General features: G+C 35.7%; 1 protein-coding gene across 1 annotated transcript; it reads left to right on the top strand.

Annotated features, from left to right (window-relative positions):
• The first annotated feature begins 549 nt into the window (after positions 1–549).
• Positions 550–25,286, top strand: LOC127656217 (RUN domain-containing protein 3B). The gene is made up of 11 exons (XM_052144422.1): positions 550–702; positions 7,084–7,199; positions 8,749–8,882; positions 10,262–10,347; positions 12,300–12,389; positions 12,629–12,709; positions 13,149–13,320; positions 15,592–15,749; positions 19,297–19,443; positions 20,899–21,026; positions 22,389–25,286. The coding sequence occupies exons 1-11, from the start codon at positions 608–610 to the stop codon at positions 22,532–22,534; spliced, it is 1,353 nt and encodes a 450-aa protein (XP_052000382.1). The 5' UTR covers positions 550–607; the 3' UTR covers positions 22,535–25,286.
• Positions 25,287–25,407: the final 121 nt, after the last annotated feature.

The raw sequence follows: 25,407 nt of genomic DNA, 5'->3' as shown, positions 1-25,407 counted from the left end.
TCTCTTCCTTTAGGGGGCGCTAGGTGGCCCAGAAAGCCATATCCCCAATTAAACCACATTGAAATCTCTCGACGCTATTTGTCTTATTGCAGACACTTGTAGACTAATATATATAATAAATTAAATATGTTAATTCACAGGATTGGTGCCTCACATGCTAATTCGAATCTGCTTCAGCAATGTAAAGAAAATGATTAAGAGAACATATACATTGTCCGGTTATCTGATTGGTCCATCCTAACCAGCGGTTAGAAAAGTAACAGTTAACAGGTGACAACACTGTCCGCTTCATTAGCAGTCTGGACGATAATCATAACTGGGAAATAACACACTTTTAAAAAACATTTATTTTTATTTTTTTTTACTTTAAATAATAATTTAATTGACAGCACCAGTGACAAGTAAGAAAAAAGAAGAACAAGAACAAGAAAATATCTGACCAATCAGAGACAACGTCCCGACCCACTTTACGGTTCCGTTTCAAGCAAATGATCGTTCTACTCGCTTGTATTATTTCTATGGCTTTAGTGAGAGTCAGTCATCTGGAGAATGATCTAAAAGCATCAGAAGGGGAAGAGACGTGTGGAAATAGAAGAGAAAGACGATCATGGCTTCGTTAAATCTTGGCTTTAACGGGGCACGTAAAAAAGCAGCGGCGCGAATCAGAACCGTAGAGAGGAGAAATCTGATCACTGTATGCAGGTAAACTGTGATTACACATTAATCATCATGCATACTGCAGCGCTGGCAGTGAACGCGTGTGTTTATGTCTTTGTTATTGGGTTTTCTATTTCATGTACAACTTTTTCCCCGCAATGTGCTGATTTTGGATCAGGGAATATTAAGATGATGTGCGTGCGCTGCACGCAGACGCTCTGATCTGAGACCAGTCATTAGAGAACATCACGTCATATTGATGGAGATCGTATAAAAAAAAAAAAAAAAGTACTGTGGCGGTACTATGGTACTGACTGATGACCATAAACATGTATTTACATTTCCTTAAAGGTACTTCAAAAAATGCCATGTTAACATTATGGTACATGTAAAAAAATAAACATAGTTTACATGGATTAGGTCTAAAATGCATGCTTGTACTTTGGTAGCATGTATAAAAATATATATTGCCATGTGCAAAAACAAAATCATGTTATTACTATTGGGCATGAGTCATGAGAACAAACATGCTGTTACAATGGTACTGTATCAATAAATCATGGCTTTACCATGGTAATATGTAAAAAAATATATTGCCAAGGTACATGCCCAAAAACATGGTAGCAATACCATGGTGTATGTGCAAAACAATAGTATATTGTTACAACATGGTATATGTCCAAACCCATGGTATTGCTATGGCACATGCCCAAAATGCATGACATTACCATGGTAAATGAACAAAAGCCATGGTATTACCATGTTACGTGTCCAAAAAGGCATGGTGTTAATATGGTACTTGTACAAACAATTGTAGTATTACCATGGTGCATGTGCTAATCAATGGTGATAACATGGTACATGTCCAAAAAACATGATACTACCATGGTACATGTACAAACAACTGTAGTATTACCAATGTGCATGTGCAAAACTTTGTAATAAACATGGTATATGTCCAAAACAATGGCATTGCTATGGAACATGCCCAAACAACATTGGATAACCATGCTAAATGTCCAAAAACCATGGTATTAACATGGTACATGTCCAAAAAAACATGGTATTACAGTGGTTCATTTAAAAAAAACATGGCATTGCCTTGATAAATGTCCAAAAACCATGGTATTACCATGGGACATATCTAAAAACTATGGTATTACCATAGTACATGTACAAACAATTGTAGGATTACCATAGTGCATGTGCAAAACATAAGGTTTTACAGTGGTACGTGTCCAAAACACCATGGTATTATCATGGTAAATGTCCAACAAACATGGTATTACCATAGTACATTTACAAAACCATGATATTAACATGGCAATTGTCTAAAAACCATGGTATTGATATGGTGCATGCCCAAAAAACATGGCATTAGCATGGTAAATGTCCAAAAACTATAGTATTGTTATACATGTACACAAAAACATGGTACTATAGTGGTACGTGTCCAAAAAACTTGGCATTACAATGATACATGTCCAAAAAACATGGTATTACATGGTACATGTCAAAGGCTATGCTAGAGAGATTCAGGCAGATGACTGTCAGATATCTGTATTCTTCCTGTGTTTTTCTAAACATTAATAATGATTCATAAATTGAAGAATCATCCAACTGTGCAAAAGTTTCGGCTGTGTTTCTAAACCTAATGAGCTGCCATGTCTCACACACCTGCTGTAAATCTGTGCTGTTCTGCACCTGTCTGTTGTAAAGGTGTGTGTGCAAACAATTTTTCTTTGTATTAGTTTATTCTGGAAAAGAAATGGTTTTGCCAGCTTCCTTCTTTAGATAATTACTTTTTCTTTACATAAAGTAATCATTGGAGCTGCTCTTGTTTAAAAACACTTTTAAATGGTGATAAAGTCCATGTTACGTATTTTAGAACATTATTGACAACAACTGTTGGTGTCTGATAGCAAGTGGTGATTGTGTAACAAAAAATATTTAAAGGGAATGATGGAATCAATTATACAGTCTAGCAGTCATTATACAAATATATTTGACTGCAGAAAATCACAACTGACCAATCAGAATTAAGTATTCCCGAGAGCCGTGAAAGATGACCCTTTATGATTCTGAATCTGATTAATCCATTTGTACATTTTAATTAGTGCCACACAGCACGTTTGAAGCAGGAAAAAGCATCAGTCTAAATACAAATGAATGTCATATCCATGAAGGGGGGGAACAGCAGGAGTCAGCCAATTTAAAGATTTTGATTGTGACGTGTATGTGATTAACATCCACTGGAAGACTGATGCTCATGGCTCAGACAAACAAAGTAATCTTACTGTTTGTGTCTGAATGCAAGAGGGAGAGAGAATAGAGGAACAGATAAGCAGAAATCCAGTTCCTCTATTGTTTATCCAGCGATATTTGATCTGGAGTTCATTCAGGGACTAAATATATCACTGCAGATTTGTTCTTGCTGTCCTTTTTTTGGTGTTAGTGCTCTGAAGTTCAAAGTGAATTGAGAGGAAGTTTACTTTCTCAGAAAGTCCTCAATAAAGACATTTAACACACCTCTGTTAAAATTGGCTTGGAAGAAAATTCATCTCATATAAATTAAAGGTATAGTGAGTAATTTTGCCTCTAACGTTAATAAGTGGAACAAACCATATTAAAATCTGTCACAATTTAAAGGTGACGGAAAATGGACACACTAATGCTAAAATTAAATACAACGGACATTTATTGAGTTATTTAGTGATTTAATGATTATTTCATAGTTAGCTTTGATTTCATTATGTATTTAATGATGTATTGAAATATAAATTTTGAGCAGCCTAATTACTAAGGGCTGTGCATCTTATAATGGTTTTGAGAAAAACACTTATGATACATTTTTACAGTCTGTTTAAAGAGAACGTTTTTCTCCTTGTGTTTCCTCATTCCTCACTGAGTTTTAGAAAGGAAATGTCAGCAGTGAAATAATCACTGAAATGACATTTGCATGTAGACTGCTGGGTTTGTAGAAGTCACGAGGAGACTCATAAAAGCACAGAAGCTGCAGATAATGAAAAAGTAATTTATGCCATAGTTGCATCTGATGAGACCGCTCTAATGGTGCTCCACAACATGTTAGATATCTCCATTTGGAAAAACTCTTAAAGGCTCTTCTAAAGCTTTATTTGAATGTTTTACTGGATTCGACACTCTGAATTCGATATCCATGTGTGTCTCTCGGCTGAGCTTTTATTTTTACTGCGTCAGTATGTCTAAGGTGACAAATAAGTAGTTATTAAACAGGAAGTTCTGGTCCTAGATGCTGATCGGTCAATACAGCGTTTTAACTGTGCTAAAATACACAAACATTTATGACACAAAACACTTGGTCACCTAGCTACTGTGTATATCACTGTGCATAACCCATAGAGGCCAACTATTAACTATAGTTTACATTTAAGATAGTATATCTTCTAACAGAACAATGGTAGCCAATTACTTTGCTAAATAATGTTTTAATTTAAAATGGTGTCCTGTATAATTGTATTATTTTATGTAGTAGTGTAAAATGTATTGCATAATGTTAATTACTACAAAAAAATATTAGACTTATTAATAAAAAAAAAAGAAAAAACCATGGTTACTTTATTAAAGGTGCCTTCTTTGAAGTATGTCGAAGTGGCTTACATTTGCATACACTGACACCTAGTGGTCTGGATACTCCATTCAATCACAGTAGTTTTCAGTTACCTATCCAATAGGCTCTATGCACGGCGGTGCATGACGTATTTCCGGTGAAATTTAAGGATGCTTGATTACTTCCGCCGATCGTAGAGCGCTGCTATGCCGAGAACTGATGTGGGATTCTGGCAGTCACTTATTTCCAGGGGTTTCAGTGCAGCGTAAAAATGTGACGTGGTAGTGTAGGCGTTCTCCTAATTTAAAATTTGCATAGTTCATATGCACTTATATTGCAAACGGTAACAAAAATGATTTATCGTTACTCGTTCTTTACATTAAAATGCTACCGCATCTTTTACAAAATCATCTTCCTCTGTATCATAGTAAAACAACAAAAACCATTTACAGATTTCCCTATTTTGTCTTAGATTCTCCATGGCTGTTCCATCAGTTTGCTGTCGCTGTTATGAAAAGCCCGCGATGAAAATATGAAAAGCCCGCGGAAAGAAGGCACTATAATGCGCATGTGCGCTGACCTGAAATTTGTTTTATGTCATGGCCACGCCCCTTGTGCGTCGCTGTACTGAAACCCCTGTACTTTAGTGAATGCCGTGGGGATTCCATACCCTTTGACTATACACTAAACGAAGGGTAGCCGAGTTAGTCAAATACATTCTGCATCTGCAGCCACCATGTCCGGTAAAACAACATTTCATATCACTATTCTTCAGAGTTTTAAAATAAACTCCCATTTTGTGTTATAGACTAACTAGAAAGCCTGCACACTCTGCTACCCTGTATCTGCAACTGCAGTAAAGTTAGTTTCATACATTCAGATGTTTGCCCTCAATAACTTTCTTATGGTGTATGCAAAATGATTAAAGAGTAAATTATTTTTTATAAACAAGTATGACTATCACCTACAACTCTTTCCTCTTGTAGTCGTTTATTTTTTTTTTTTATTTTTTTTACATACAAAAAATATTTTTTTTGTAGCTCATTGTCAATGATATTAACTCGTTTGCATCCACTGTTGGAAAGCTACTGACAAAAAGTCTTTATGTGCGAATAGTAAACAAACTTTGCAGCAGTGTATCTGCACTACCACTGTTTCAGCTAGAATTTGCAATAACGCAGTGCTATTCATCTGTCGTTGATAGAACTGCATAAAATTTTTTATTATTATAAGTTTTATTATTACTAAGATAACATCTGTGGTTATCCAAAATGAACAGTGGTAACGTTAGAAAAGTAAAAACTTAGAACATGTTCAAAGAACTTTGAACGTCACTTTCAATATACCAGTCCTACTCTTAGTTGGTGTGGAGTCTGCTTTCCTCATAGAGCGGTAACACTGAGCTTTCACTGAGATCTCATTTGTGGCCCTGATTTTACCTGACACTTCTACAAACAAAATTACAAACACATTACATGCCAAACATTTACATTAGCGTGATTAGTCTGCTGCTGGCCGGAATGTAAAAATAATAGCACAATGTTAGCCATAACGTACTAGTTCAGGCTATCTGAACTTACCTTCATAATTGCAGAGATAAGACGAAACATAAAACTTGAAACCTTTCCCAAGCTTGCTCTGTGGCGTTGTACTGCACATTCGTACAATTCTTCGCACATCATGAATACTAAATTTTGGCAACTCAAGCAAACAACGAGAAAATTTTGAAGACTCTGCCATAATCCCGTTTACCTCCGCTTTAAATCTCCCCAACCGGAAACGCAAGAGCATCCTTGCGTCAAACGCGGAAGTTATGCGTGCATATAGCCCATTGTAGAAATTCACTAGTAAACCAGGATTAATTTAATCCATTAAATTAATATAGAATATATTAATATAGAATAAAATAGCTTTTATAAGGTTACTGATATGACTAAATTCTTCATCTCACATGAGTGGTCATTATTTTATACATATGTTTCAAAATTACTATTAATTTCTTTAGAAGTAACATTTTTATATGAGGAAAACAAATTGTGAGTGAAATAGTGAGGAAATTACAATCAACATAAATGGGGCCAGTCTTTAAACATTAAACTAAACACTGTTTCAAAAGTATATCCACAAGATGTAAACATTATACGTGTTAAAATTATTTTAGTGAGATATAATCAGGGATTTACTGCCATTTTAAGAGCTTACAGGATTCACCGATGTTATATCACTGTGACAACAAGTTTGTAATATTGGATATAACGTTACACAGTTAAAGTTAGTTCGCAATTATATAACACAAAGTAACAATAACACATACGGTTTTGTAATGTTTTGTGGCTATTATTTTGAAACAATGTGTATTTTAATGTTTATGGACTCGCCCCATTCACTTCCATTGTAAGGGATTTACTATAACCACAGTTTTTGATCACATAATCCAGGGTCAAAATGATTGTTTTGTTTTAATCAACATTAAGCCACAAATACTGTAAATTTTGAACCTGGAATATACTTTTAAGCATTTTTACATATTTCAGCCCTTGATAACCTGCTCTGTGTAATTCTTCAGATAGCTGTAAGTGTGAGTGTGTTTAGAGAGAGTAAAATATTAGAGAGATCAGTATTATGTGGAACAGATAAATAGATCTAATTTCAAAACCTACACTGACCTTAAGTGAATATGTTACCGTACATTATTAATGTCTCAATATCCTCTTTTTGAACACAAATCCTCAGTTTGTCAGTGTTTTTTGAATGCGCTGTTAGTCATGTTTGTATGGCTTTAAACTGGATTGTGTAGATAATCAGTCAGTCATGATAATGGTTGTGTGTTTTCCCAGGTTTTCAGTGAAGACTCTCATTGATCGCTCCTGTTTTGAGACGATAGACGACGCGTCTTCTGAGTTCATCAACTTTGTCTCCATTCTGGAACATATTCTGAGCCATAGACTCAAAGGTGAGACAGAAAACATGCACACATTTATTTGTAAGGACTTTCCATTGACTTCTATTGTTTTTATACTGAGCTAATGATATTTTCTCTCCTAATTCTGCTCATTAAAATAAAAAAGAAATTACAGTTACATTTAGTCATTTTCCTAAATGCTTTTATCCAAAGTGACAAACTTAGCAAGCAATTTGTCACACGAAAATCAACCATATCTTTGCACTGCCTATGCTATATATATGCTCCAAAAGACAATACATAATAATAAACAGCAATATTTACCTACATACTGTATATTAAATTAAAACTCTATAATATTTGAAAAATTGCTACATGGAGACTTGACAAATGAAACGTTGAATCAAGAGTTTTGAATTGATTCACTGAAATAAACAGTTTAAACTGGAGACGTAATTAAAACAGCTGTCTTAACACTGTCTTGTGAGTCACAAGACAAGGTAATATTGCAATTTAACTAGTCTAACGACAAGGTCTGTATTAAACTTTATGGTCATATTAAAAACTGTTATTAAGGCAAATCTATGGCAAATTAACGATTTTGCTTAATTTTCATCATGAATATATTATACATATTCAATACATTGCCCAAACCTGCTCGGTTGAGTCCATTCATACTGAGTACACAGTTTTGCCTAGGAATGCACCGATGTATCGGCTGCCGATATTTATCAGCTAATTATTGACCAAATTAAAACATCATCATTTTGGTTAAAGCATGAAAATGCTGATATGAAAAATTAATTAGTAACACACACTGGAAAAACTCTGAATTCAGTTGCACACTCCAGAAATAATAATAGTCTCAATAGACTTTGACTTTTGTGACATCGGTGTGATACCCATTAATGCTGCATGACTGATTGAATTAAGATTGAGTTCCCAAGAAGGCTTTGTGCGATAACTAAATCCTCATGTAATTTCAGTGTGAAAATAATTAATCCTGTTCTTGATTTGTCCTGATTTATTGCATTATCTCTATAATTTATGACAAATAAAACATCAAAATATATTTGATTTTATTGTTTTCTAATTGTCTTGAAAATATTTATAAAAAAAAACATACACTATATGGGCATTTTGTACATCCATTTTTGATAGATATAAGTGCCGGGTCTCTAAAGCCCGAATGTGTGTTTGGGGAAAATTATCATGCATTAAAGGGTTAAACTGCAAAAACAAAAGTGCAAGAAAGTTTTAGAAGTACAAAATAACTTTTTTATTTATCTTGTATTGTGTCTCTCTATAAACATGTTGCTTACCGTGTATTCAACAGATCCAATCCATGATCAATGGAAATTATTTATTGTTAGAACAGTAAAACAGCTTTTGCACTTCTTTGTACAATTTTTAAGTATATTTCCGAAGTAAAATCTGATGACAAATTAAGATAAATTGGTATAGGTATTGGCCTATAGATTTTTGTTAAAATCAGGATCAATATCGTACAAAAATGTTCATATCAGTGCATCCCCAGTTTTTCCTGATGTGTAAACTGCTTGTATTTTGTGTTGTATGTTTGTGTGTTTTCTCTCTGTAGGTCAGGTCAGTTGGTTTGGCTACGAGAGCCCTCGCAGTTTCTGGGATTACATACGTGTGGCGTGTAGTAAAGTCCCGCACAGCTGCATCCACAGTATTGAGAACATGGAGAACGTCCGCAGCTCTAAAGCAAAGGTCAGGACTCTCGCTCTCTCTCTCTCTCTCTCTACACACACACACACACACACACACACACACACACACACACACACACACACACACACACACACACACACACACACACACACACACACACACAGAGCTTCAAATTTGGTGAGGTATTTAAATTAAACAGGATTTACTGTAGTTACAACATCTGACTGAGTTTGATGAGTTTATTGCGATCAAAATCAGTGACTGACATTAAAATCTATGACTAAACACACACTCACTCTATACCCTACTGATAAGACCAACTTGCAGTTCCCATGCTGGTCTAGGCTGGTTTACAACTTGTAATAATATGGGTCTCAAATGCATCTCCAGTAACCACTTTTCAGAGGAGGGTCTCTCATTTCATGACTACATACATCACTTACTAGGTTACACACCCTTGTTTTGGCTGGTAATTTGGCAGTCCTTCGCTGTTGTCCGTGATGTTTCAGACAGAGTTTACTGTACACACTAAATGTGATGTGGTCACATGAGTAACAAAGTACCTTTGAATTTAGTTGGAGTGATTGGAAAATAAAGTGTTTTGGACCTCATTAGACCTATATTGATTGGAGCTATATATATTGGAGTTGATCACCTGAGATGGATGTTAAAGGGATAGTTCACCCAAAAATTTACATTCTGACATTGTTTACTCCTCGTGTTGTTAAAAACCTGCATGAATTTCTTTCTTCGGTGTTACACAAAAGAAGATATCTGGCAGTGTGTTAGTTAGTCACCATTCACTTTCATTATAAATTTATTTCCAAACAAAAATAGTAAATGGTGACTGAGGGTGTCATTCTGTATAACATGTGATGTTGTGTTTCACAGAAGAAAGAAAGCCAGGGCTCTATTTCCTCTGTATGCTGAATAACGTCAGAATTGTTTTGTTTTTTTTCCCCAATTTTGCATGCCCAATTCCCAATGTGCTGTAAGTCCTCAGTGGTGGCGTAGTGACTCGCCTCAATCCGGGTGGTGGAGGACAAACCGTCAATCTGCGCATCTTATCACGTGGCTTGTGGCGCGCGTTAACGCGGAGACATAGCACGTGTGGAGGCTTCATGCTATTCTCCGTGGTATCCATGCACAACTCACCACACGCCCCACCGAGAGCAAGAACCACATTATAGCGACCACGAGGAGGTTACCCATGTGACTCTACCCTCCCTAGCAACCAGGCCAATTTGGTTGCTTAGGAGACCTGGCTGGAGTCACTCAGCATGCCCTGGATTCGAACTCACGACTCCAGAGGTGGTAGTCCTTATCATTTACTTGCCAGGCCCCCTGAATAAGGTCTGTTTTAAAGGCTTTTTATGGTTGACAGGTAATAGCACTGCCACTCTATCTCTCTCTCTCAGGGTCGTGCCTGGATAAGAGTAGCGTTAATGGAGAAGCGTTTGTCTGAATACATCTCTGCAGCTCTAAGAGACTTCAAAACTACCAGGTATTTGTATATATATAGTATGACACACACACACACACACACACACACACACACACACACACACACACACACACACACACACACACACACACACACTCAGCTGTCTTATATTTGATTGCTGGACAATTGTGGCTGTAAACATTTATATGGTTCTCTGTGGTCCATCTTTCCAAAACACTGATTGTTTAAATGTGGTGACTTGAGGAAAAACAGTGCCATATGGCACTAAACTGATTCATTTAGCAAAATATTAATACTAGACAAAAATACATGTATTCATGCACTATGTATAGCCCAAAAGTTTGAAGTGTGTAATTTTTCAGATGCTAAAATACTTCCTTTTTTTGGTGTTACAATACTTCCTCCTATTTTAAAATACTTCCTTCAGGTTAACGTGCAGAGACAACTATAAGAAAACCATTGCTTGGTTGACTTTCTGAAGAGTTTTTACTGAACACTGTGGCTCTGTGACACTTTCAAAACATTGCTCTGTTTGTTTCAGCCATGATGTCAATTTGTAGGCGAACCCAGAAGTCTTATTTTCCATGTGTTCCCTCTGGATTTTCTTGTGTTTTTTTATAATGGTGTTTTTAAACTTAAGTGTAAAATAAGGTCTGTAGTAAACGTTATTTGATTATGTGGATGCTTTGTTCTACGTCATAAATTACACAATTTCATACCTCAAATGTGAATTTGGAAGCCTCCGTGTGATTATTATTTTTTTTTTTTAAAGTGTGTAATTTATTATGGCTTCAAAATTTCATGTTTGAGATATGAACGTGTAATTTATGTTGTAGCACAAAAAAAAGTAATGTTTACATTCACTCAGTAACTTTTGTCTTTGTGTCATCTTGGACTTACACTGACACCTAGCAGCTTGGATGCAGCATGATTTAAAATCAATAGTTTTCAGATTCACAGTTAGACATGACTACTTTTATCAATAAGTGAAGGTGTCAAATAACTGGATGGTTACTGAGATTAAGCAAGCAGTATTTGTCTGGTCACGTCATTCTAACTAGGGGTGTGAATCGGACGTTTCATCACGATACGATCTTGAATCGATTCTCTCGGCATGAGATCCGATATTTGCCGATACTTCAAAGTGTGCCACGATTCGATTCAGGGGCCTGCGATCGATTTTCCAATATTATGTGTCTCTTTTAAACAATCAATTACATGTTTATTTTAAATTTTTTGGTCCTCAAATGCAAACAAAATATAATTTGATTGTTTTATTCAGTTCACTGTATACACATTGGACATCCATAACAAAATAAGGTACTTCAGATGTTGAAAAAAATGATACAGATAAATAATATAAAAAATAAAGTCACTGGTTTGATGACAGCTAATTTTTCAGTTTAGTCCAATTCATAATACTTACAACTGCAGGGCAGTTTCTAGGCATAGAAACTACAACTTCCAGTTGTGTACAATTAACTGGGATAAATGTGTGTGTTGATGTGTAGATGTGTAAAGTCTAATAACTGATGCTGGAGCCGAGCAGGTGTTTCTCTTTCCCTCATTAGTGCTGATCAGAATGTCGGCACTGTCAAGATGTTTCACGTGGTTGAACTTCTACATGGTGCTTTTAAATAGCAAATTCTCATATAAAGTTCAAATGGGTCGCATGCGCAACAATATCGCATGAATATGTACTTATGTACATGTGATTTTTTTTTGGTTTTTTGATTGTAATACATTTTCAAAGATTTCAAACAAACTTCTTTCACGTTGTCATTATGGGGTATTGTTTGTAGAATTTTGAAGAAATGTATTAATTTAATCCATTTTGGAATAAGACTGTAACATAACAAAACATCGCTGTGAATACTTTCCAGATGCACTGTATATTGCAAAATGAATGTCTTCAGGAGTTAAAATTACTGAGAGTACATTTCGATGATGATTAAATTATGATTCCATCTTGTGTTGTGTTTGTTTAACAGGAGGTTTTATGAGGAGGGGGCGGTAGCTCTGGGGGAGGAGGCGGGGCTTCTGGCTGATACTCTGATTGGCCTAAATGCCATTGACTTCAGGTACATGTTTCTGTCTGTGGGGCGCTAGTGACATTCAGCTGTGCACCAACAGAACAGGATAATCACTCATTATATGGGTGGCATTCCATAAACACCCACTGACATGAGCTGCCCGCACTCCTGTATGCACACTCACTTTTACGTAGGACCATCTCATCCCATAATACTCTCAAATATTGAAATTCTCATCATAAATGCATGTATTGAGTTAGGCTGAAATTCTCGTCTGTGATTGACAGTTTCTGTCTGAAGGGGGAGGGGCTTGATGAGAGCTGTCCTGTCGTCATTGACTACACACCATACCTTAAATTCACACAAACGTAAGTTTTAAAAATGGATAGCACATACACGCTTTAAAATATATATGTTTCTTAAGGGTTTAAATTTGCTTTGAATTATATATAAATAATAATAATAATAAAATAGACATGCTATTCAAAATTGAGACAAAAAGTATTCTTTCTGCACTTTCTGTTTGTCAAACTTAGTTAAACATGGCAGTAGGTAATGTGATGAACTACACCTATGGTTACTCTGCTTGGACATCTGTATGAGCATGAGGGGAACTGACTTCATTCATACATCTACTTAAAATCACCTTGAGTGTTTAAAAGTGTCTATATGCTTTTCAGGGCTACAGTATGAACATACTGCCAGAGTTCACTTGCTTCTGGCTTTGTTAATACATCTGACTGAATATTATATCATAGTAAATAATAAAGTAAGACTGTAGGATGTGTGTTTGTTTGTGTGCGGTAGGTCTGGCAGCATCAGCAGTGATGAGGAGGAAATGAGAACACTGGGCAGCAGTGGCAGTGAAGCAGGCACTCCTGAATCTCACATGGCCGCCAGTCTGATGGCTGATCAGAGCAACTGGTACAGCAAGAGCAAACGACTAGAGCAGAAATACAGAGTGGTGCTGGAACAAAAGGTGAGAGTGTGGGAATGTTTGGAATGGCATACTACCATACAACTCTTACGGTTTCTCCAGTTGGCAGTATGTAGTATGCATAGCCTACAGTGTGCTGTATGCTAATTTTCTGTATGCACGGTATACCAAGATGACCGACAACAGAACAACCTGCACAAAATATGTTATCAACCACAATTTTAACATCTTTTTTGATTCATTATTTGATCAGAATCCATATTTATACTCAACATTGGATTAAAATGCAGAATAACCATGTTGATTCAATGAATTAAAGGGACAGAACATTCTGTCATTATGTACTCACCCTCATGTTATTTCAAACTGATATGACTTTCTTCTGTGGAAAGAAAAGATGTTAGGTAGAATGTTAGAGACTGCTAGCCTCAGTCACAACCACTTTTATTGAATGGGGAAAAAAAACAGCATCACCAATCTTTAAAGGGATAGTTTGCCACAAAAATGATAATTCTCTCATCATTTACTTACCCTCATGCTGTGTCAAACTCGTATGACTTTCTTCTCCGGAACACAAACTAAGCTATTTTAAGGATGTATGAGGTGTTTTTGACCATACAATGTAAGTCAATTGGGTCCAAAACATTCAAGTGCCGAAAAGGACATAAAGGCAGCATAAAATGAATCCATCCAAGACTCGAGTGGTTTAATCCATGTCTTCTGAAGAGATCTGATTGAGTAACAGACCAAAATGTAAATGCTTATTCACTTTAAATGTTGAGAGAGAGAATAAGCATTATGGGCAGTGTCAATTTTTACTCAGTTATTTTTTATTATTTAATCAGAGTTTTAGTCTTTTAACAAAAATGTCCTTTAAATTAGTCAATATTTCGTCATGTCATATTCATTTATTTTAGTCAGTTTTACTAAAATGGCATATCATTTGTCTACCAAAATAATAGATTTTAGTTAATGATACTGTGCAAAAGGACATAAACTTGTCAAACTATAATAGACCATACTTAAATCAAATATTCAAACATTTAGAAAACATGCGTAATCATTTTCTTAATTTAAACATGTATCAAACATGTAAAAGATACTGTAAAGAAAATACTGTACAACTGTTCTTGTGAAAACCTGAGCTCCTGAAACAATAGCATATAATGAATATAATGAAGTATTAGCTTCTCTTTAGAAGTTAGCCTACTGTATTCTGAATTATTCATGCTTTAGAGACTGTTATTAATTTTCCATGTTTAGGCAGTTTAGGATATTGCATTGCGTATAGAGTGTTTTTACGGAAACGGCGTATTCACAATGCAAATTATGTTACACATATCATGACTAGCGCATCATTTAGTTCAAGTTCTTACTAAGTTGTAATTTTACTTATATGTTGTGGATAAAGTGATTAATCTCATGTATAAATAGGATGTTGCTGTTCATTTTGCTGGTGTTGAGCGCGTTCAACTCCTAAAGCTCAAGCTGGGAAATCCCCAACATTACTGGGTTACTGTATTATTGGATTAGATGAATCCATATCTAATGTCTTTCTCTATTAACAGATGCTTCTCTAGATGTTTCTTCTTTTGTTTATTTCTTGAACGGTTTATATCTTGCAATATTATTTTTTTCTCATCATGTTTTTGTCAACACTATGCTTTAATATAATATTTTTTATTAATGATGCGTCTTTTTCATCTCATATTCGTTATTGTTGATAAAATCAAAAAACCCTTCGACAATTAACATTTGAGATTAACACTGATTATGGGGTGAACTATGCCTTTAATAGTTTCAAGCAAAAAAGAAAGATGAGTTTGGAAAAACATGAAGGTGAGTAAATAATGACAGAAATGACATTTTCAGTGAACTACCGGTAACCCTTTTAAACATGCATGTAATGGAGGACATATAACAACAATTTAGCATTCTACATTTTGAAATGTTTATCGTTTCATACTGCATACTGTTTCACATACTATTATACTAAAAAATAGTAGGCAGTATAGTACTTTATAGTACTGCATGTAGCAAGCAGTACGCTAGTTTTCCATTCTGAACATCGTTTCAAAGCTTAACTGTGTGTGGATGTTTCTAAATCAGTGTTTATCTAATCTTGCCCCCAGCACTGCACATTTTAGGTCTTTCTCTAACCTGACACTCTGAAAATCAGGTCATGAAACCTCTACTTATAAGCTGATGATTTCAGGTGTGTTAGATAAAAGAGACATCCTTTGGGACCCCCAGGAGCAGAGAAAAGAAACACTGAAATTGATTTTATTAATTGACACAATTGTTTATGTTTAGGGTTATCTGGAGGAGTTGGTGCGTTTGAGGGAAGCTCAGCTCTCTGAATCGGTCTCTCAGAATAAATCTCTCCTGCAGCGACTCTCAGACATTGAAATCAGACACAAACTGGAAAAAGAGCAGCTGGAGATCATCATACTGGAGCTACAGGATCAACTGTAAGTCTGAACGCTAAGGCCCTGTTTATACCTGGTATTAACATGTGTCTCAAATGTATCTTCTATGATCAGTGATTGGATTTATAAAAGAGGGTCTCTGGTTTTGTGACTACATGTATAAATAACTATGTACAGTGACAAAAAATATATATGGACCCTTTGGAATTAGCTGTTTTCCTGCATTAATTGGTCATAACATTTTATCTCATCTTTATCAAAGTCACAAGTATAGACAAAAAAACAATGTGCTTAAGCTAACAACACACAATTATAATCTTTCATGTCTTTACTGAACACATCCCATTAAACATTCACAGTGCTGTGGAAAATGTAAATGAACCGTTGGATTTAAACACTGGTCGATCCTCCTTTGGCAGCAAAACTTCAACCAAGTGTTTCTGGTAGCTGCGGATTAGACCTGCACAACAATCAAAAGGAATTTTGGACCATTCTTCCTTACAGAACTGCTTCAGCTCAGCCATATTCTTAGGATGTCTGGTGTGAACAGTTCTCTTAAGGTCATTTCACGGCATCTCTATGTGTTAAGGTCTGGGCTCTGACTGGGCCACTCTAAAAGGTGGATTTTCTTTTTTGAAGCCATTCTGTAGTGGATTTACATTGATGTTTAGGTTCATTGTCCTGCTGCATCACCCAACTTCTACTGAGCTTTAGCTGGTGAATAGCCACCCTACAGTAAGCGATTTTGTCACACTAAAATCATGTTAACATGCATATTGTTCACGTCTTGTGACTATACATTTGAAACGGTGTGTATTTTATAATTTATGTATTGTATAAGAAAAGGTGGGACGAGTTGAAATGAATTTTTGTGATGATCAATATTATGCCACACATTTTTCAATTGAGCTTAATTTGTATTGAACCTAGAATATTCCTTTAATATTGCCTCTATCTTTCCAATCCTCTCCCCATTTAAATTCTGCAATGGACCCATTTCCTGGTTTGGAATGCGGAAGTGAACTTTAGTGGGATAAACTTCTATAGCGGTGAATTGGAAATCATAACAATATTATTTGCGTTACAGTTTGCTTCAGTAGTAAAAGAAAAACTACACTTTTAAGTTTCCAAGATTTTCCAAAAGAGAAAAAAAATAGAGAAAGTTTGTAGGATATCTTAATTAAGTTGGGAATTAATTTTTCCCTCAATGATGGCAAGCGGTCCAGGTCCCGAAGTAGCAAAGCAGCCCTAAATCATGATGCTCTCTCCACTGTACTCCACCGTTGGGATGATGTTTTTATGTTGGTATGTTATGCCCTTTTTATGCCATACGTAGTGCTGTATGATTTTTCCAAACAATTCAACCTTTGTTTCATTAGTCCACAAAATATTTTCCCAGTAGTTTCCCAGAATAGAAAACTCAAAATGTTTGAGTGCTTTTTATAAGTCAAAGTAGCTCTAACCCACACCTCCAATCTCGTTTAATTAATTGGAAGCCAGGTTTTCCAACTCTTGACTCTAGCTTTTGTTGACTTCATTAGACAAGGGGTTCACTAACTTTTTCCACTGCACTGTGAATGTTTAATGGCATATGTTCAATAAAGACATGAACTATTATTATTGTTTGTGTGTTGTTAGCTTAAGCACATATTTGTTTGTCTATACTTTTGACTTTGATAAAAATTAGATCACATTGTATGACTAATTAATGCGGAAAAGCAGCTAATTCCAAAGGGTTCACATACTTTTTTTTTATTTAATGTAAAAGTCTGCACATTCACAATATGCTCTGGAATTGTATTTTAGTTGCATTCTCATTGCAAATGTGATATTTTGAGTCTGTGTTTCTGAGCCATACGCTTTTGGAAATGTTTTGGCCTACTGAGAACGATCTGTGCAGTAGGATTTATTTCTCTCAGTGACCATGCAGATATTATCGTGTTTATGTGTACTTGTTTTGTTAACACAAGATGATGAGTAGCATTTAGCCTCATCTTTGAGTGTTTTCTTATGCTGCAGTTTCCTTTCAGATGATGTCTGAATGTTTCAGTCCTGTGATTGGTTGTCTCTTCTTATTTTGTCATATGGCTGGAGGTCAACTGAGCACTGGAGAGACATCTTGTAGAGACATCAGCAGCTAGACAAGAGCAGGGTTGCTATGGAAACAGACGCAAATGAGTTAATGGATTATAGACCCTTTTCACAGACTGAGATGACTATTTTCCGTCTTTTTTAGCATCAAACATCTAGCTTTTTTTTATATTGTTTATATTTTAAAGTTGAATATAAGTTCATAGCATTATTCTTTAAGTTTATATTAACCTGGCATTCATTTAGGAAAACAAAAATAGTAATTGCTTGTACGATACTGTGGGGGCCAGTTCCTCTCTGGCTTACATGAATATAATATTACTTATGTATTGTGCAAGGTTTAAAGGTTAAACTAAGTAAGGATTAAGGGACAGCGTTGTAAGAACTGTAAGATTAATGACTAATGTCTTTGAAGTCCATCCTGGATTAACTGCAGAACTTCACATAGATGCAATTGTCCTTGTAAATTGGCTGATGAGAGTGTAATCCATCATTAGACCGAGGTGATGCAGGCAGAGATCAATGAGGTGCATCGCAGTTCCACATGGCCGGTAAATTCGGTGAGGTCTATTGTAATTCCGAGGTTCAGGCAATGGCATATGAAGTATCCCATGTCTTATTGGTTGGAGTTGGCATCAGTTCATCCTCTGAAGTTCATCGTAATAGACTGAAGTGATGTTTGGCTGGCACCGGCTGCTATTAGTCATCATCACACAGCGGCACATAGCAATGGAGTCCAACACGAAGCAGGAATGGAGCTGGATCCAGCTGGTTCTGGTGACCTCAGGATAGGAGTCCTGAGGTTGAGACAGGGAAACAAATAAAATAATATTAGCATAGATGCCATTCAATTTATTGCAGTTATAGATCATGATCACTGTTTCTGGTTTCTGGTTCCAGCAGATCAAACTAAAGCAGCCTAATTGTGGGTTGGAGGATAAATTAGGTGTATGTCTGGCTAAATAGAGGAGTTTTAGTCTAGACTTAAACTGAGTGAGTGTGTCTGCATCTCAAACTGTATTACGGAAACTATTAGTTAACAGTATTAGACCATAGTTTAGGAGCCAAATATGAAAAGGATCTACCTCCTTTTGTGGATTTTGATATTCTAGGATCAATTAACAGGCCAGAATTTTGCGATCGTAATGAACGTGATGGAATATAGCATGGTAGAAGTCACTTAAGTACTGCAGAGCTAGACCATTCAAAGCTTTAGCAAAATGCTAACGCTGTATCTTCTGTCACAAATGCTGTCAGTTGAGCTGAACTTGTATTGAACATGGAATAGTCCTTTAAATGGGAACTTCAGTGTTAAAAGTTGAGTGTTTACACTCTTGTGGAAGTCAAACTATGAATTACTTACTTGTAGCGCACATTAAATGGGGATAGTAGAAAGTATTTTAACATAGAGGAAAATTACACACATCATCCCCTGATTTTCTCAGTTAGATAAATGCATCTTCATTAAGTATCTCCATCTCTCTGTTTGTTCCTCTAGAACGGTGTTGAAGAACCATGACCTGCGCTCCAGACAGGAGCTCACCTCTCACCTGACAAATCAGTGGCCCTCACCTGCTGCCTTGGATACCAATGCGGTTGCCTTAGATACACTCCTGTACAGGAAACACACAGGACCGTGGGAGGAGTATGTGCTTACTGTTTTTGTTATCCCTCAGTGTACTCACTCCCTTATAGGATACATGCAGCTTAACACTATATCTCATCCACTTTTGGAATCTAGTCGCAGTTCTCTTGGTCAGCGAATGATGCAGAAGTTGGTCAGCTGTGGCCATTACATCAGCCTCTGGTTTTAGCTTGCATCTGCAGCTCTGAAATCACATTACAGCATTAGCACACTTCTACATTCATCACTCTCATGTATGGAGAACTTTCATGAGGGTATTAAGTGGGTCGATCTAATATAAACCCAGATGTCAGTGTCGTGTGGGTGAATCTCTCAAAAACATGTCCAGGTTATATTTGACCCCAAAATGAAAAGGGAAAAAATAAGAAATTACATTTTGCATAAGAAAATTAAGCCTATTTTTTGCAGGAATAGGCTGTTGAAATGCTTGAAGGAATAGTTTAATCCAAAAATGAAAATGCTATCATCAATTACTCACCGTCATGCCATTCCAGATGTGTACGACTTCAATCTGCTGAACACAATCAAAGATTTTTGGAAGAATGTCTCAGCTCTCTTGGTCCATACAATGCAAGTCAACAGGGTCCAAAACTTTGAAGCTCAAAAAGCACATAAGGCAGCAAAAAAATGTAATCCATATGATTGGACTGGAGCACTGTTTAAATCCACTTCAGAAGTGATATGAAAGATGTGGGTGAGCAAAAGATTAATATTTAATTCCTTTTATTACTATAAATCTCCCATTTCAAACAGCCCTCCTAAGCACTCTTCTCTCCTAAGTGTTGTTCTTTTGTTTTTGCCAGTTGGCATTCTTCATGCATATCGCCACCTACTGGGCAAGGTGGAGAATCTATATAAAAAAGGACTTAAATATTGATCTTCTCACCCACACCTATCAACTTTCTTCTGAATACATGGATTTAACCACTGGAGTCAAATGGATTACTTTTATGCTGCCTTTATTTGCTTCTTTTGAGCTTCAAAGATTTGAACCCTGTTGCATTGCATTGTATACTATGGATCAACAGAGCTTAGAATTCTTTTCTAAAAATCTTAATTTGTGTTCAGCAGAGAAACAAAGTCAGACACATTTGGGATGGCATGAGGGTGACTAAATAATGAGGAAATTGTATGGTGAACTATTCCTTTAAAATGCTTATATAATGCAATGTGACCTTATTTTCATGACAATTAAAGCTAAAGTGTGTAACTTCTTTGATTTAAAAAAAAAAAACTTTCTCATGTCCTTGCTTAATATACTTAAAAGCTTTAAGCATTTGTACTATATTACAGTAAAAAAAAATACTATAATACTACAATTTTTAGAATTTTTTTAAAATCAGCATAGCAAGGCAGTACAACAATAATGGATATTGTACTGTAAAATGTATATTGATGTATAATGTATTCTTGACCGGATTATTGAGATTCACCTGTGTTTGTGTGTGTTCACAGGAAGAGCTTCCATAGTTTGGAGCAACTATCTGCGGATATGAGTCTCTCTCAGATGTCTCTTGATCCTGTACAACAGAACACACAGAGTCTGGACAGCAAGGCAGGACTTACACACTGGCACAAAGAAGGTGTGTGTGTGTGTGTGTGTGTGTGTGTGTTGGGTCTGCCATGGTGACATCATTCTCTGATAACAAGCTCCATTATAGATGATGTCATTTCCTTTCATTGGAAGGTTCCACACACCTCTAAGGGAAGATAGCAGCATCCCTCCTTTAGTTTTCGAGTGAATCTAACGAAAACATGTGCAGGTCACATTTCACTCCAAATAAATAAATTAAATACATTTTTGCCTTTTAGCCTTTTTTGGTCCATTACAATTTTTTACGTTGTGACATTTGATATGATAATCAAGCACATTTCCCCCCTGAATTCTTATTACTGTAATCCACATGGACATTTTACGTTTTTTGTAAGTTTCATTATTCTCAGTGGTGATTCTCATTACTCTAATTCTGTAAAAAAACAAACAAACAATCTTACAGTTACAAAAATACTGCCATGTTAGGGTTTTTTTAATCATTTAAAGACATTAGATGTATATTTTAATACATATAAAATTGTAAATATTTTACAATTCATTATGTCATTATTACTGTAAATATCATAGAATGTTGGTTAATTGTCATGAAAATGTCGCAATGCAAAAAACGTAATAGTCCATAAAAAGAAATGCTTAATTTTTCCTCCTCTGATTTTGCAGGAAAATATGACCAGGCCATGTCCTTGACATGTTTTGTGAAATTAAACCCGTTTGTGTGTTTGCCTGTGTTCAGAATGGAATACTAACATACTGCATACTGAGCTTTTTATACAGTATACTATATACTGCCTACTAATTTTTAAAAAGAGCATGTGAAACCGTTTGCAGTGAGAACAATTTTGTACATTGTTGTTACATGACCTCATTACCAGTGGTGGATTTAGGCATGTGCGACATGGGCAGTCGCCCAGGGTGTGTTGAAGCGGGTTTCGCCCAGGGCGCCAAACAAGCTAGAACCGCTAGAACTGCTCATTACATTCATAATTAATTCAGCAATTGGAGCCTAATTGTCATTTTGGGAAAAAAATGCTGGTTTTTTTGCATTATGAATCCAATTTGTAGTAAAAATCACAGTTGATATTCTTCACACGGTTCATTCTTCACAATGAAAATAAAAGGTCAAGTCAAGCATATCGCATTGCGGGATACAGAGTAATCCATGCAGTGTACTGTGATTTATATACTGCACACTTTGGCAAACGTAGTATATAAATGCTGTACAAAGTACACTGCTGAAATAGTATGAATAGTGTTGAAGTATCCTATTCTCCTCTCCGTTCCTCTGTTTTGTGTGCAGCACTGCCTTTTATAACATCACTAATATCATTAGAACATTTCATATGTCAGTAGATGATATCTCCAAACTCTACTAATGTTCATGTTTTTACAGGAAAAGAAGATACGCCTTCTCTGAGGGGTTTGTGTGGATCATTGACCTCAATGGCCAGTTACAAATCTCTGGCCAGTCTAAAGTCCAGTGAGTATCTGGCCAGTCCAACAACAGACATGACCAGCCCAGGACTCACTCCATCCTGAACATGTAGACAAGCAAGGCTTATTTTAAGCAGACACATTGATGCAAACACAAACACCGTACTGCTTGAGAAACAATGGTTTGGACTTTGAATTGAGGTGAAGAAATTGAAGACAAAGTATAAGATAAAAAAACTACCTATCAGTACTGTCCTCAGAGCTTCTAAGAGACATTACTGCCAGATAAGATGCCAACCCAGTTCTGTTCAGACTGGTTTTAGTTTAATTTGAAGTGAAATCTGTTCAAATGTGAACATTTTGTCATTGTCAAGTCCAAAGCTAGTGTTCATTTGTGTTTATTGACTTCATAACATACAGACGAGTTTAATGGATTACAGTGAATAACAATCTTGACTCAGGACATCAGTGAATTTCAGCTATTTATGGAACTTCTTAGATTTCACCATCAATTGACTGCTGTTTTTGCAAAGGTTTTTTGTTTACATGTTGGTTTTATTTTGTGCTTGAGGAAATCTGGCTCTTAAAACTTTTTTTCAGTGGAAATGAAGTTAAAACCATCAGCTTGAACTATAAAAATGAGCACTTTTCCTGAACATCATACTCAAAATATTCAGGTCATCTTTACAACCCATTTTACTTCCACAATTTAAAATTTTGGGTGAGACTTTTTATCCATTAAAACTGGGTGTTACATACCAGAATGGAACCAGGCGAAAGGAGGGGAGGGGTTTAAAATGTAAAGAGGATTCGTTATGTCAGTGAAAAGTAACATTGTTTCAGAGGTGGAGCAGGTTATTATTACATTTTTGTACAGATTTGTTACTAAATAGGGTCAATGTTGATTTCAAGTTGATTTTAAAGTTCACCACAGATGGAGCCCAGATAACATTTAATTTTACCTGATTATGAAAGAGACAACAGTGTTCAACAACAAATATTGCTTGGATCAGCTTTAGTCTTTTACCTGCTTAAAGGGATAGTTCACCCAAAAATGAAAATTCTCTCATTGTTTACTGACCCTAATGCCATCCTAGATGAGTATTTCAGCTCTTTAAGTCCATACAATGCAAGTGAATGGTCGCCTGAACTTTGAATGTCCATAAATCACATAAAGGTGGCATAAAAGTAACCCATAAGATTCCAGTGGTTTAATCCATGTCTTCAGAAGCGATATGACAGGTGTGGGTGTGAAACAACAATATTTAAGTCCTTTTTCCCCCCATAAATCTCCTCTTTCACTTCCACATTCTTCTTCTTCGTTTTTGGCAATTCACATTCCTCTTGCATATCGCCACTTACTGGAAAGGGAGAAGAATATATAGTTAAACAAACTACTTAAATATTGATCTGTTTCTCACCCACACCTATCATATTGCTTCTGAAGACATGGATTTAAACTCTGGAGTGGGATGGATTACTTTTACTCTGCATTTATTTGCTTTATGGACCTTCAAATTTCTGGTCACCATTAACTTGCATTATATGGACCTACAGAGCTGAGACATTCTTCTAAAAATCTTCAATTGTGTTCTGCAGAAGAAAGTAATTCACTTCTGTGATGGCATGAGGGTGAGTAAATGATGAGAGAATTTTCATTTTTGGGTGAACTATCCCTTTCAAATATATATTTTCTTACACATTTTTCTGGAATGTATTATGTAGATGTTATTACAAAGATTTTTTTTCCCAGTTTGAGATTCACCCTGTCCTTACAGAAAGCGGTCCATTCTTACATGGAGTGATAAATATGAATTCTAATTAACATATTTAAGCAGAACTGAGAGCCCATTTTTATTCAAAACGGAAGGTTAGGATTTAGAATGAATTTGGAAAAGTTGTTCCTTAAGACTTCATCGACTTCCTTAAAACAATCACTCCTAATACTCACTGCTGATAATTACAAAAACATTTTGCTATGTGATTTATTAACAATTATTAAGACATCAGTTTCATGAGACATGCCAGACCATGAGCAGTATATTAAAAAACTTTAACATATTAAGAATAGTGTATTACTCCGTAGCATCTCCAGACTATGTAACAGAAATTCTAGGGAAACACAATTTTGTATGCTGAATTCCCTCTGTTGCAGCACATCTTAAATGGTCTTGCAGGCTCATTCTGTATGTTGCCTTGCTGAACATCAGTGTTTTTAGCGTTTAAGAATCTCCCATCTGCAGAGCATGTTTTCTGCTGTTCAGAGCTAGATGTGACGTCTGTTCAGACACCAGTACATATCAGTGTGCTTTATATCAAAGTTGTTTTAGATTTTTACAGTACTGTCTGATCTACGTATAATGTGCAATTCAAATAATTGTATGTGCATAGTGGAATGCAGGAAATACCGTAAAGTACATAGTTAAGAATTAATCAAGAGTTACTTTTTCTTCTGAATGTGTTTATTTGTTTCTGACACTCAGGTCAGAGTTTTAGCCTTTATTTTTTAAGAGATGTTATGCCTTTACTGACATTTTTGAATGTATTCTTTCTGTCTCAGGCTTTTAAGTCACATTTGATGATTATGCCTTTGTTTCTTTGTCTGTTTTTTACATTTGTTCAGTTGCAGTGTAACCGAAATGAATGGGGTGAGGATAATGATGGCATACTAAGATGAATATCATATATTCATTATAATTTAGCCTCAATATGTTCCGTTATATTTATTTTTATGTCCTCGTCTATGATCAGGTTTGTTAGTTTTTTCCAATAAATTAATATGTGAAGTATATCTTGGTGTTGATTTTGTCTCATTTGCTTTGGTTTAAGTTACACTGGCTATGTTTGGAATGCAATTCTAGCAAATTTAGTAGATTTCATATGATATTTCGTGATAAAAAAAAAATTAATTTGAATTTATCATTTATGCATTTTAAAAAGAAAATTAAATAACATTTAGTTCTATTATTTTAAATGCT

The sequence above is a fragment of the Xyrauchen texanus genome, chromosome 15 (genome assembly GCF_025860055.1).
Source record: "Xyrauchen texanus isolate HMW12.3.18 chromosome 15, RBS_HiC_50CHRs, whole genome shotgun sequence".
Lineage (NCBI taxonomy): Eukaryota > Metazoa > Chordata > Actinopteri > Cypriniformes > Catostomidae > Xyrauchen > Xyrauchen texanus.
This window is presented reverse-complemented; position numbering and strand designations above follow the sequence as displayed.